The sequence below is a fragment of the Aquarana catesbeiana genome, linkage group LG13 (assembly GCF_042186555.1).
Source record: "Aquarana catesbeiana isolate 2022-GZ linkage group LG13, ASM4218655v1, whole genome shotgun sequence".
Lineage (NCBI taxonomy): Eukaryota > Metazoa > Chordata > Amphibia > Anura > Ranidae > Aquarana > Aquarana catesbeiana.
Window position 1 is genome coordinate 217530944 of NC_133336.1, and position 13132 is coordinate 217544075.

Consider the following 13132-nt stretch of genomic DNA (forward strand, 5'->3'; position numbering starts at 1 on the left):
GTACTCATCGTGTATCAGCTCTGCCATCTTGGATCCAGCCCCCGAGAAGCCGCTGTGCGTGTCGCAGAGAATGTGAAATCCCTGGAGTGGGAGGAGATAAGTCAGTCCTGGTTCCTCTCCCCCTCCCCCACACCACCACCTCACCCACCTGCAGGTAGTCGCACTCCTCGGAGAAGAAACGCAGCCGGTCCTCCACCTCCTCCTGATGAGACACACCCCTGAGGAACGATTCGCCTTGGCTGAACGATTCCAGGCTGCCCACGTTCCTGCACACAGGAGACGACATGAAACCGCCAACCAATCCCTGCACACGGAGTGGGTCACATGACCTCACTCTCACAATCCACCGAAACCCCCCCCCCCCACTTACCCACCACCAAAACCCCCTCCTGCCCCTCCCCCCGCTTACCCGCCACTGCCATGGCTCAGCATACACAGAGACTTGGGGTGGAGCTGAGTGCAAAGGTAGTCAGACCACTCCCCATCCTGTGTGATTGGCTGATGGGGCTCTTCTCTGATGTCCAGATTGGCTCCTCCCCCTGCCAAACCTACAAGTTAAAAAAAAAAAATCCATCATATGATGTCACCTGACACGAGGCCACACCCCCCATAAATATGTCACCTGACACGAGGCCACACCCCAATATGTCACCTGACACGAGGCCACACCCCAATATGTCACCTGACACAAGGCCACACCCCCCATAAATATGTCACCTGACACGAGGCCACACCCCCCATAAATATGTCACCTGACACGAGGCCACACCCCAATATGTCACCTGACACGAGGCCACACCCCCATATGTCACCTGACACGAGGCCACACCCCCATATGTCACCTGACACGAGGCCACACCCCCATATGTCACCTGACACGAGGCCACACCCCCATATGTCACCTGACACGGAGGCCACACCCCAATATGTCACCTGACACGGAGGCCACACCCCAATATGTCACCTGACACGGAGGCCACACCCCCTATAAACGTCACCTGACACGGAGGCCACACCCCCTATAAACGTCACCTGACACAGAGGCCACACACCCCCATAAATGTCACCTTACACCAAGGCCACACCCCCATAAATATGTCACCTGACACCAAGGCCACACCCCCCCATAAATATGTCACCTGACACTGAGGCCACACCCCCCCATAAATATGTCAACTTGCACCGAGGCCACACCCCCCCATAAATATGACACCTTGCACCGAGGCCACACCCCCCATAAATATGTCACCTGACCCCGAGGCCACACCCCCCCATAAATATGTCACCTGACCCCGAGGCCACACCCCCCCATAAATATGTCACCGGACACCGAGGCCACACCCCCCCATAAATATGTCACCTGACACCAAGGCCCCACCCCCCATAAATATGTCACCTGACACAGAGGACACCCCCCATAAATATGTCACCTGACACCAAGGCCACACCCCCCAAAAATGTCACCTGACACTGAGCACCCCCCCCAGAGTCCTAGAAATATGACGTCACATAACACCGAGGGCCCTACTGCATCCTATAAACACAATCTCCACCACCCCCCCCATCCACCAATTTATATATGGGATTTCTGCTCCCCTCCCCCCAGAGATATACAAAGAATAGACTCACCCTTCTCTCTGCTGCCTCCCCCTTTCGAAGCTCCGCCCTGATGAGACACAGACAGTTCACATTTCAGTATTCCCATCCGCTACCGGACCTAACACCCCGCCCTCATCCCTGGAGTGGTCACACCCCCTCTAATACCCCGCCCTCATCTCTGGAGTGATCACACCCCCTCTAATACCCCGCCCTCCATCCCTGGAGTGATCACACCCCCTCTAATACCCCGCCCTCCATCCCTGGAGTGATCACACCCCCTCTAATACCCCGCCTCATCCCTGGAGTGATCACACCCCCTCTAATACCCCGCCCTCATCTCTGGAGTGATCACACCCCCTCTAATACCCCGCCTCATCCCTGGAGTGGTCACACCCCCTCTAATACCCCGCCTCATCCCTGGAGTGGTCACACCCCCTCTAATACCCCGCCCTCATCCCTGGAGTGATCACACCCCCTCTAATACCCCACCCTCATCTCTGGAGTGGTCACACCCCCTCTAATACCCCGCCTCATCCCTGGAGTGATCACACCCCCTCTAATACCCCGCCCTCCATCCCTGGAGTGATCACACCCCCTCTAATACCCCGCCCTCATCCCTGGAGTGATCACACCCCCTCTAATACCCCGCCCTCCATCCCTGGAGTGATCACACCCCCTCTAATACCCCGCCCTCATCCCTGGAGTGATCACACCCCCTCTAATACCCCGCCCTCCATCCCTGGAGTGATCACACCCCCTCTAATACCCCGCCCTCATCTCTGGAGTGGTCACACCCCCTCTAATACCCCGCCCTCATCTCTGGAGTGATCACACCCCCTCTAATACCCCGCCCTCATCTCTGGAGTGATCACACCCCCTCTAATACCCCGCCCTCCATCCCTGGAGTGATCACACCCCCTCTAATACCCCGCCCTCCATCCCTGGAGTGATCACACCCCCTCTAATACCCCGCCTCATCCCTGGAGTGATCACACCCCCTCTAATACCCCGCCCTCATCTCTGGAGTGATCACACTCCCTCTAATACCCCGCCCTCATCCCTGGAGTGATCACACCCCCTCTAATACCCCGCCTCATCCCTGGAGTGATCACACCCCCTCTAATACCCCGCCTCATCCCTGGAGTGATCACACCCCCTCTAATACCCCGCCCTCATCTCTGGAGTGATCACACCCCCTCTAATACCCCGCCCTCATCTCTGGAGTGATCACACCCCCTCTAATACCCCGCCCTCATCTCTGGAGTGATCACACCCCCTCTAATACCCCGCCCTCCATCCCTGGAGTGATCACACCCCCTCTAATACCCCGCCCTCCATCCCTGGAGTGATCACACTCCCTCTAATACCCCGCCCTCCATCCCTGGAGTGATCACACCCCCTCTAATACCCCGCCCTCCATCCCTGGAGTGATCACACCCCCTCTAATACCCCGCCCTCATCCCTGGAGTGATCACACCCCCTCTAATACCCCGCCCTCCATCCCTGGAGTGATCACACCCCCTCTAATACCCCGCCCTCATCTCTGGAGTGGTCACACCCCCTCTAATACCCCGCCCTCATCTCTGGAGTGATCACACCCCCTCTAATACCCCGCCCTCCATCCCTGGAGTGATCACACCCCCTCTAATACCCCGCCCTCCATCCCTGGAGTGATCACACCCCCTCTAATACCCCGCCCTCCATCCCTGGAGTGATCACACCCCCTCTAATACCCCGCCTCATCCCTGGAGTGATCACACCCCCTCTAATACCCCGCCCTCATCTCTGGAGTGATCACACTCCCTCTAATACCCCGCCCTCATCCCTGGAGTGATCACACCCCCTCTAATACCCCGCCTCATCCCTGGAGTGATCACACCCCCTCTAATACCCCGCCTCATCCCTGGAGTGATCACACCCCCTCTAATACCCCGCCCTCATCTCTGGAGTGATCATACCCCCTCTAATACCCCGCCCTCATCCCTGGAGTGATCACACCCCCTCTAATACCCCGCCCTCATCCCTGGAGTGATCACACCCCCTCTAATACCCCGCCCTCATCCCTGGAGTGATCACACCCCCTCTAATACCCCGCCCTCCATCCCTGGAGTGATCACACCCCCTCTAATACCCCGCCTCATCCCTGGAGTGATCACACCCCCTCTAATACCCCACCCTCCATCCCTGGAGTGATCACACCCCCTCTAATACCCCGCCCTCATCTCTGGAGTGATCACACCCCCTCTAATACCCCGCCTCATCCCTGGAGTGATCATACCCCCTCTAATACCCCGCCCTCATCTCTGGAGTGATCACACCCCCTCTAATACCCCGCCCTCATCTCTGGAGTGATCACACCCCCTCTAATACCCCACCCTCATCTCTGGAGTGATCACACCCCCTCTAATACCCCGCCCTCATCTCTGGAGTGATCACACCCCCTCTAATACCCCGCCCTCCATCCCTGGAGTGATCACACCCCCTCTAATACCCCGCCCTCATCCCTGGAGTGATCATACCCCCTCTAATACCCCGCCCTCATCCCTGGAGTGATCACACCCCCTCTAATACCCCGCCCTCATCTCTGGAGTGATCACACCCCCTCTAATACCCCGCCCTCCATCCCTGGAGTGATCACACCCCCTCTAATACCCCGCCCTCCATCCCTGGAGTGATCACACCCCCTCTAATACCCCACCCTCATCCCTGGAGTGGTCACACCCCCTCTAATACCCCGCCTCATCCCTGGAGTGATCACACCCCCTCTAATACCCCGCCCTCATCTCTGGAGTGATCACACCCCCTCTAATACCCCGCCCTCATCCCTGGAGTGATCACACCCCCTCTAATACCCCGCCCTCTATCCCTGGAGTGGTCACACCCCCTCTAATACCCCGCCTCATCCCTGGAGTGATCACACCCCCTCTAATACCCCGCCCTCATCTCTGGAGTGATCACACCCCCTCTAATACCCCGCCTCATCCCTGGAGTGATCACACCCCCTCTAATACCCCGCCCTCCATCCCTGGAGTGATCACACCCCCTCTAATACCCCGCCCTCATCTCTGGAGTGATCACACCCCCTCTAATACCCCACCCTCCATCCCTGGAGTGATCACACCCCCTCTAATACCCCGCCCTCATCTCTGGAGTGATCACACCCCCTCTAATACCCCGCCCTCATCTCTGGAGTGATCACACCCCCTCTAATACTCCGCCCTCATCCCTGGAGTGATCACACCCCCTCTAATACCCCGCCCTCATCTCTGGAGTGATCACACCCCCTCTAATACCCCGCCCTCCATCCCTGGAGTGATCACACCCCCTCTAATACCCCGCCCTCCATCCCTGGAGTGATCACACCCCCTCTAATACCCCGCCCTCCATCCCTGGAGTGATCACACCCCCTCTAATACCCCGCCCTCCATCCCTGGAGTGATCACACCCCCTCTAATACCCCGCCCTCCATCCCTGGAGTGATCACACCCCCTCTAATACCCCGCCCTCCATCCCTGGAGTGATCACACTCCCTCTAATACCCCGCCCTCCATCCCTGGAGTGATCACACCCCCTCTAATACCCCACCCTCCATCCCTGGAGTGATCACACCCCCTCTAATACCCCGCCCTCATCTCTGGAGTGATCACACCCCCTCTAATACCCCGCCCTCCATCCCTGGAGTGATCACACCCCCTCTAATACCCCACCCTCCATCCCTGGAGTGATCACACCCCCTCTAATACCCCACCCTCCATCCCTGGAGTGATCACACCCCCTCTAATACCCCGCCCTCCATCCCTGGAGTGATCACACCCCCTCTAATACCCCGCCCTCAATCCCTGGAGTGATCACACCCCCTCTAATACCCCGCCCTCCATCCCTGGAGTGATCACACCCCCTCTAATACCTCGCCCTCCATCCCTGGAGTGATCACACCCCCTCTAATACCCCGCCCTCCATCCATGGAGTAATCACACCCCCTCTAATACCCCGCCCTCATCCCTGGAGTGATCACACCCCTCCTCCAATGTTCATCACCTCCTGTGTAGCTGGCCCAGCACTGCACTGATCCTCTCTGTGTGTCGTCACTTTTCCTCTCCTGTAAAACACAAAGAGGGACATTCAAAGGACTATCGGGGGGCCCTGTGGCCCTAGAAGAGAAGATTCCAGTAAATTGACCCTCACCAGGCCGGGGTGGCTTGTGCCGCTTCCTCCTCCTCCTTATACCCCGCCCCCTGAGTCCGGACCAAGCCCCCGCCATCTGCAAAAAACAAAAAAAAAAAATACATGATTGGTCAGTCAGAGCCTGGCCCCACCCCGCGGATCTCTAAATTATTATTATTATACAGGATTTATATGGCACCACAGTTTGCACAGCTCTTTACAACATGAGGGCAGACACAATACAGGAGGGCCCTGATCCTGAGAGCTTACAATCTAGAAGGGAGGGGCAAGTAATACAAAAGATAATGACTGTGGGGGATGGGCTGATGGAGAAAATGAAGATAGGGGTTGTTAGGTGTGGGTAGGGTAGACTTCTCTAAAGAGAAGGGTTTTTGGGGATCATCTAAAAGCCTATAGAGTAGGAGATAATCGGACAGATTGGGGTGAGGAGTTCCATAGGATGGGAGAGGCTCAGGAGAAGTCCTGGAGGTGAATATGGGAAGAGGTGATGAGGGATCTAGAGAGCAGGAGGTCTTGGGAGGAACAAAGAGAACGAGGAGGTTGGTGTTTTGAGACTAGGCTAGTGATGTATCTGGGGGCAGAATTGTGGATGGCTTTGTAAGTTGTTGTAAGTATTTTAAATATAATTTGTTGGGTGAGCGGAAGCCAATGGAGGGATTGGTAGAGAGGGGTGGAGGACACTGAATGGAGGTTAGTGGAGGGATTGGTAGAGAGGGGTGGAGGACACTGAATGGAGGTTAATGGAGGGATTGGTAGAGAGGGGTGGAGGACACTGAATGGAGGTTAGTGGAGGGATTGGTAGAGAGGGGTGGAGGACACTGAATGGAGGCCAGTGGAGGGATTGGTACAGAGGGGTGGAGGAGACTGAATGGAGATCAGTGGAGGGACTGGTAGAGAGAGGTGGAGGACGCTGAATGGAGACCAGTGGAGGGATTAACAGAGAGGGGTGGAGGACACTGAATGGAGACCAGTGGAGGGATTGGTAGAGAGGGGTGGAGGACACTGAATGGAGACCAGTGGAGGGATTGGTAGAGAGGGATGGAGGACACTGAATGGAGACCAGTGGAGGGATTGGTAGAGAGGGGTGGAGGACACTGAATGGAGACCAGTGGGGGGATTGGTAGAGAGGGGTGGAGGACACTGAATGGAGACCAGTGGGGGGATTGGTAGAGAGGGGTAGCAGACACTGAATGGAGACCAGTGAAGGGATTGGCAGAGAGGGGTGGAGGACACTGAATGGAGGTCAGTGGAGGGATTGACAGAGAGGCGTGGAGAACACTGAATGGAGACCAGTGGAGGGATTGGCAGAGAGGGATGGAGGACACTGAATGGAGACCAGTGGAGGGATTGGCAGAGAGGGATGGAGGACACTGAATGGAGACCAGTGGAGGGATTGGTAGAGAGGGGTGGAGGACACTGAATGGAGACCAGTGGAGGGATTGGTAGAGAGGGGTGGAGGTCACTGAATGGAGACCAGTGGAGGGATTGGCAGAGAGGGGTGGAGGACACTGAATGGAGACCAGTGGAGGGATTAACAGAGAGGGGTGGAGGACACTGAATGGAGACCAGTGGAGGGATTGGCAGAGAGGGATGGAGGACACTGAATGGAGACCAGTGGAGGGATTGGTAGAGAGGGGTGGAGGACACTGAATGGAGACCAGTGGAGGGATTGGCAGAGAGGGGTGGAGGTCACTGAATGGAGACCAGTGGAGGGATTGGCAAAGAGGGGTGGAGGACACTGAATGGAGACCAGTGGAGGGATTAACAGAGAGGGGTGGAAGACACTGAATGGAGACCAGTGGAGGGATTGGTAGAGAGGGGTGGAGGACACTGAATGGAGACCAGTGGAGGGATTGGCAGAGAGGGGTGGAGGACACAATGGAGACCAGTGGAGGGATTGACAGAGAGGGGTGGAGGACACTGAATGGAGACCAGTGGAGGGATTGGTAGAGAGGGGTGGAGGACAATGAATGGAGATCAGTGGAGGGATTGGCAGATAGGGGTGGAGGACACTGAATGGAGACCAGTGGAGGGATTGGTAGAGAGGGGTGGAGGACACTGAATGGAGACCAGTGGAGGGATTAACAGAGAGGGGTGGAGGACACTGAATGGAGACCAGTGGAGGGATTGGCAGAGAGGGATGGAGGACACTGAATGGAGACCAGTGGAGGGATTGGTAGAGAGGGGTGGAGGACACTGAATGGAGACCAGTGGAGGGATTGGTAGAGAGGGGTGGAGGTCACTGAATGGAGACCAGTGGAGGGATTGGCAGAGAGGGGTGGAGGACACTGAATGGAGACCAGTGGAGGGATTAACAGAGAGGGGTGGAGGACACTGAATGGAGACCAGTGGAGGGATTGGCAGAGAGGGGTGGAGGACACTGAATGGAGACCAGTGGAGGGATTGGTAGAGAGGGGTGGAGGTCACTGAATGGAGACCAGTGGAGGGATTGGCAAAGAGGGGTGGAGGACACTGAATGGAGACCAGTGGAGGGATTAACAGAGAGGGGTGGAAGACACTGAATGGAGACCAGTGGAGGGATTGGTAGAGAGGGGTGGAGGACACTGAATGGAGACCAGTGGAGGGATTGGCAGAGAGGGGTGGAGGACACAATGGAGACCAGTGGAGGGATTGACAGAGAGGGGTGGAGGACACTGAATGGAGACCAGTGGAGGGATTGGTAGAGAGGGGTGGAGGACAATGAATGGAGATCAGTGGAGGGATGGCAGATAGGGGTGGAGGACACTGAATGGAGACCAGTGGAGGGATTGGTAGAGAGGGGTGGAGGACAATGAATGGAGACCAGTGGAGGGATTGGCAGAGAGGGGTGGAGGACACTGAATGGAGACCAGTGGAGGGATTGGCAGAGAGGGGTGGAGGACACTGAATGGAGACCAGTGGAGGGATTGGTAAGGAGGGGTGGAGGACAATGAATGGAGACCAGTGGAGGAATTGGTGGAGGACACTGAATGAAGACCAGTGGAGGGATTGGCAGAGAGGGGTGGAAGACACTGAATGGAGACCAGTGGAGGGATTGGTAGAGAGGGGTGGAGGACAATGAATGGAGACCAGTGGAGGGATTGGTGGAGGACACTGAATGAAGACCAGTGGAGGGATTGGTAGAGAGGGGTGGAGGTCACAATGGAGACCAGTGGAGGGATTGGTAGAGAGGGGTGGAGGACACAATGGAGACCAGTGGAGGGATTGGTGGAGGACACTGAATGGAGACCAGTGGAGGGATTGGCAGAGAGGGGTGGAGGACACTGAATGGAGACCAGTGGGGGGATTGGCAGAGAGGGGTGGAGGACACTGAATGGAGACCAGTGGGGGGATTGGCAGAGAGGGGTGGAGGACACTGAATGGAGATCAGTGGAGGGATTGGCAGAGAGGGGTGGAGGACAATAATTGGAGACCAGTGGAGGAATTGGTGGAGGACACTGAACGGAATTCAGTGGAGGGATTGGCAGAGAGGAGTAGCAGACACAAAGCGATTGGTAGGGTGGATGAGTCTGGCAGCAGCATTCGTGATGAGTTGAAGTGGGGAGGAGCCAATGTAGAGGTAAGCCAATCAGAAGGGAGTTGCAGTAGTTGAGGTGAGAGATGACCGGGGAGTGAATTAAGAGCTTTGTTGTGTCATTGGTTAGAAAGGGACGTATTTTGGAGATGTTGCGGAGGTTGAGGCGGGAAGATTTGGACAGTGATTGGACGTGGGGCTTAAAGGAGAGTTCAGAGTCCAGGACTACACCTAGAACCTTGGTATGTGGGGGATGGGCTGACAGTTGTGCCATCGATTTTGACAGAGAGATAGGGGGAAGGAAAAATTAGACGTTCGGTTTTGGATAGATTAATTTTGAGGAAGTGGTGTGACATCCAGACTGACGTGAGGAGACTGATGAGGTGAGCTGAGGGGTAGAGAAATAGGTTTGGGTGTCATTGGAAGCCATCAGCTAAAATAAGGAGAGGTCCAAGAACAGGACCTTGGGGGACCCCAACAGAGAAAAGGAAGAGGAGAGGAGAAAGTAGAATTGTAAGTAATGCTAAAGGATAAGTAGGAAGAGAACCAGCGAAGAGTACAGTCACGGACACCAAAGGAGTGGAGTTTTTTGGAGGAGGTCAACCGAATCAAAGAGGTCCAGGAGTGAGAGTACAGAATAGTGTCCATTGGTTTTGGCCCTTAGTAGATCGTTTGTTAGTTTTAGGAGAGCAGTTTCTGTGGAGTGTTGAGGATGAAATCCAGACTGAAGGGGATTAAGAAGGTTATTATCAGCGAGGTGGACGCTCAGTCGGTTGTAGACCAGACGTTCGAGGAGTTTGGATAAGAAGGGGAGGAAGGAGATGGGGTGTAGGTTGTGAAGATTGGATGGGTCCAGTGAGGGCTTTTAAAGTATGGGGGGTGACCAACGCATGTTTTAGAGAGTTGGGGAAGAGAGAAAGACCCACCTTTTATATCCAGGATGATGAGGCGTGGCATGTAGGTCTCCACCCCATTCTGGGTGATCCCCGCCCGAAACTGAACATTGCTGCATAGCTCCGCCTCCGACCGGCGGCAACCCTGCGCCTGCACGGGGAGGGGAAAGAGAAGGTCAGGGGGGCCACAACTTAGAGTGCAAGTTCTTCTTCCACACTCCCCGCTACTCAGCTCTGCATTAAACCCACTTACCCCACCCCCACCCCTGACTCAGTCAGACCCCTCCCACCCCCCCAACTCAACCAGTCTGACCCCACCCCTTCACATCTGACCCCTCACCCCCCCCAATTCAGCCAGTCTGACCCCGCTCCTTCACATCTGACCCCTCCCACCCCCAACTCAGCCAGTCTGACCTCACCCCTTCACATCTGACCCCTCCCAACCCCCAACTAAGCTAGTCTGACCCTGCCCCTTCACATCTGGCCCCTCCCACCCCCCAATTTAGCCAGCCTGACCCCGCCCACCCCCAATTCAGCCAGTCTGACCCCTCCCACCCCCAATTCAGCCAGTCTGACCCCGCCCCTTCACATCTGACCCCTCCCAACCCCCCAACTCACCCAGTCTGACCCCACCCCTTTGCATCTGACCCCTCCCACCCCCCCAATTCAGCCAATCTGACCCCACCCCTTCACATCTGACCCCTCCCAACCCCCCCAGTCTGACCCCACCCCTTTGCATCTGACCCCACCCACCCCCCCAATTCAGCCAATCTGACCCCACCCCCTTCACATCTGACCCCTCCCAACCCCCCCAGTCTGACCCCACCCCTTTGCATCTGACCCCTCCCAACCCCCCCCAACTCACCCAGTCTGACTCCACCCCTTTGCATCTGACCCCTCCCACCCCACAATTCAGCCAATCTGACCCCTCCCTTCACATCTGACCCCTCCCACCCCCAATCTGACCCCACCCCTTCGCATCTAACCCCTCCCACCCTCGACTCAACCAGTCTGACCCAACCCCTTCACATCTGACCCCTCCCCCTCACCTGTAGGTTCCACCAGTGCGCCCCCACACAGTTGGCGTATTGTCCCAGCTGGATGGAGATCACCTCCCGGCACACAGCGCCCATGTGCGAATCTCAACTTCCCCCGAGAGAAGACCGGAGCTTGTCACCATAACAGCGGGAAGGCTCCACTCTGATTGGCCGGCCGTTTGTCACTCAGAGTCTTATAGAGGGCGGGGAGGATGGCGATTCGCCAAACCTGGAAGGCGTGATCTGCGGCAGTAAGCGTGACCCGGAAGTGTCGCCATGTAGGGGTCGGCCATCTTGTTGGTTATCAATCCTCTGTGTGTGGGGGGATCCCCCTCATTCCTCTGTGTGTGGAGGGATCCCCCTCATTCCTCTGTGTGGAGGATCCCCCTCATTCCTCTGTGTGGAGGATCCCCCTCATTCCTCTGTGTGGAGGGATCCCCCTCATTCCTCTGTGTGGAGGATCCCCCTCATTCCTCTGTGTGTGGAGGGATCCCCCTCATTCCTCTGTGTGGAGGGATCCCCCTCATTCCTCTGTGTGTGGAGGGATCCCCCTCATTCCTCTGTGTGGAGGGATCCCCCTCATTCCTCTGTGTGTGGAGGATCCCCCTCATTCCTCTGTGTGTGTAGGGATCCCCCTCATTCCTCTGTGTGTGGAGGATCCCCCTCATTCCTCTGTGTGTGTAGGGATCCCCCTCATTCCTCTGTGTGTGGAGGGATCCCCCTCATTCCTCTGTGTGGAGGGATCCCCCTCATTCCTCTGTGTGTGGAGGGATCCCCCTCATTCCTCTGTGTGGAGGGATCCCCCTCATTCCTCTGTGTGGAGGGATCCCCCTCATTCCTCTGTGTGGGGGGATCCCCCTCATTCCTCTGTGTGGAGGATCCCCCTCATTCCTCTGTGTGGAGGGATCCCCCTCATTCCTCTGTGTGGAGGATCCCCCTCATTCCTCTGTGTGTGTAGGGATCCCCCTCATTCCTCTGTGTGGAGGATCCCTCTCATTCCTCTGTGTGGAGGGATCCCCCTCATTCCTCTGTTTGTGTAGGGATCCCCCTTATTCCTCTGTGTGGAGGGATCCCCCTCATTCCTCTGTGTGGAGGATCCCCCTCATTCCTCTGTGTGTGTAGGGATCCCCCTCATTCCTCTGTGTGGAGGATCCCTCTCATTCCTCTGTGTGGAGGGATCCCCCTCATTCCTCTGTGTGTGTAGGGATCCCCCTCATTCCTCTGTGTGGAGGGATCCCCCTCATTCCTCTGTGTGGAGGATCCCCCTCATTCCTCTGTGTGGAGGATCCCCCTCATTCCTCTGTGTGGAGGGATCCCCCTCATTCCTCTGTGTGGAGGGATCCTCCTCATTCCTCTGTGTGTGGAGGGATCCCCTCATTCCTCTGTGTGGAGGGATCCCCCTCATTCCTCTGTGTGTGGAGGGATCCCCTCATTCCTCTGTGTGTGGAGGGATCCCCCTCATTCCTCTGTGTGTGGAGGATCCCCCTCATTCCTCTGTGTGGAGGGATCCCCCTCAATCCTCTGTGTGTAGGGATCCCCCTCATTCCTCTGTGTGTGGAGGGATCCCCCTCATTCCTCTGTGTGTGGAGGATCCCCCTCATTCCTCTGTGTGGAGGGATCCCCCTCATTCCTCTGTGTGGAGGGATCCCCCTCATTTCTCTGTGTGGAGGATCCCCCTCATTCCTCTGTGTGGAGGGATCCCCCTCATTCCTCTGTGTGGAGGGATCCCCCTCATTCCTCTGTGTGTGGAGGATCCCCCTCATTCCTCTGTGTGGAGGGATCCCCTCATTCCTCTGTGTGTGGAGGGATCCCCTCATTCCTCTGTGTGTGTAGGGATCCCCCTCATTCCTCTGTGTGTAGGGATCCCCCTCATTCCTCTGTGTGGAGGGATCCCCCTCATTCCT

The 13132-nt window shown here is 56.6% G+C and overlaps 1 protein-coding gene across 1 annotated transcript; it reads right to left on the reverse strand.

Moving 5' to 3' along the window:
- On the reverse strand, nucleotides 1-11423 carry LOC141117487 (protein misato homolog 1-like; the record flags this gene model as incomplete). The annotated part of the gene is given in 8 exon segments (XM_073610379.1): nucleotides 1-81; nucleotides 149-266; nucleotides 410-548; nucleotides 1630-1666; nucleotides 5638-5698; nucleotides 5785-5860; nucleotides 10225-10342; nucleotides 11241-11423. Coding segments are annotated over 8 exon segments (714 nt in total), but the record flags the coding sequence as incomplete, so codon positions are not given.
- Between the last annotated feature and the right edge of the window lie 1709 nt (nucleotides 11424-13132).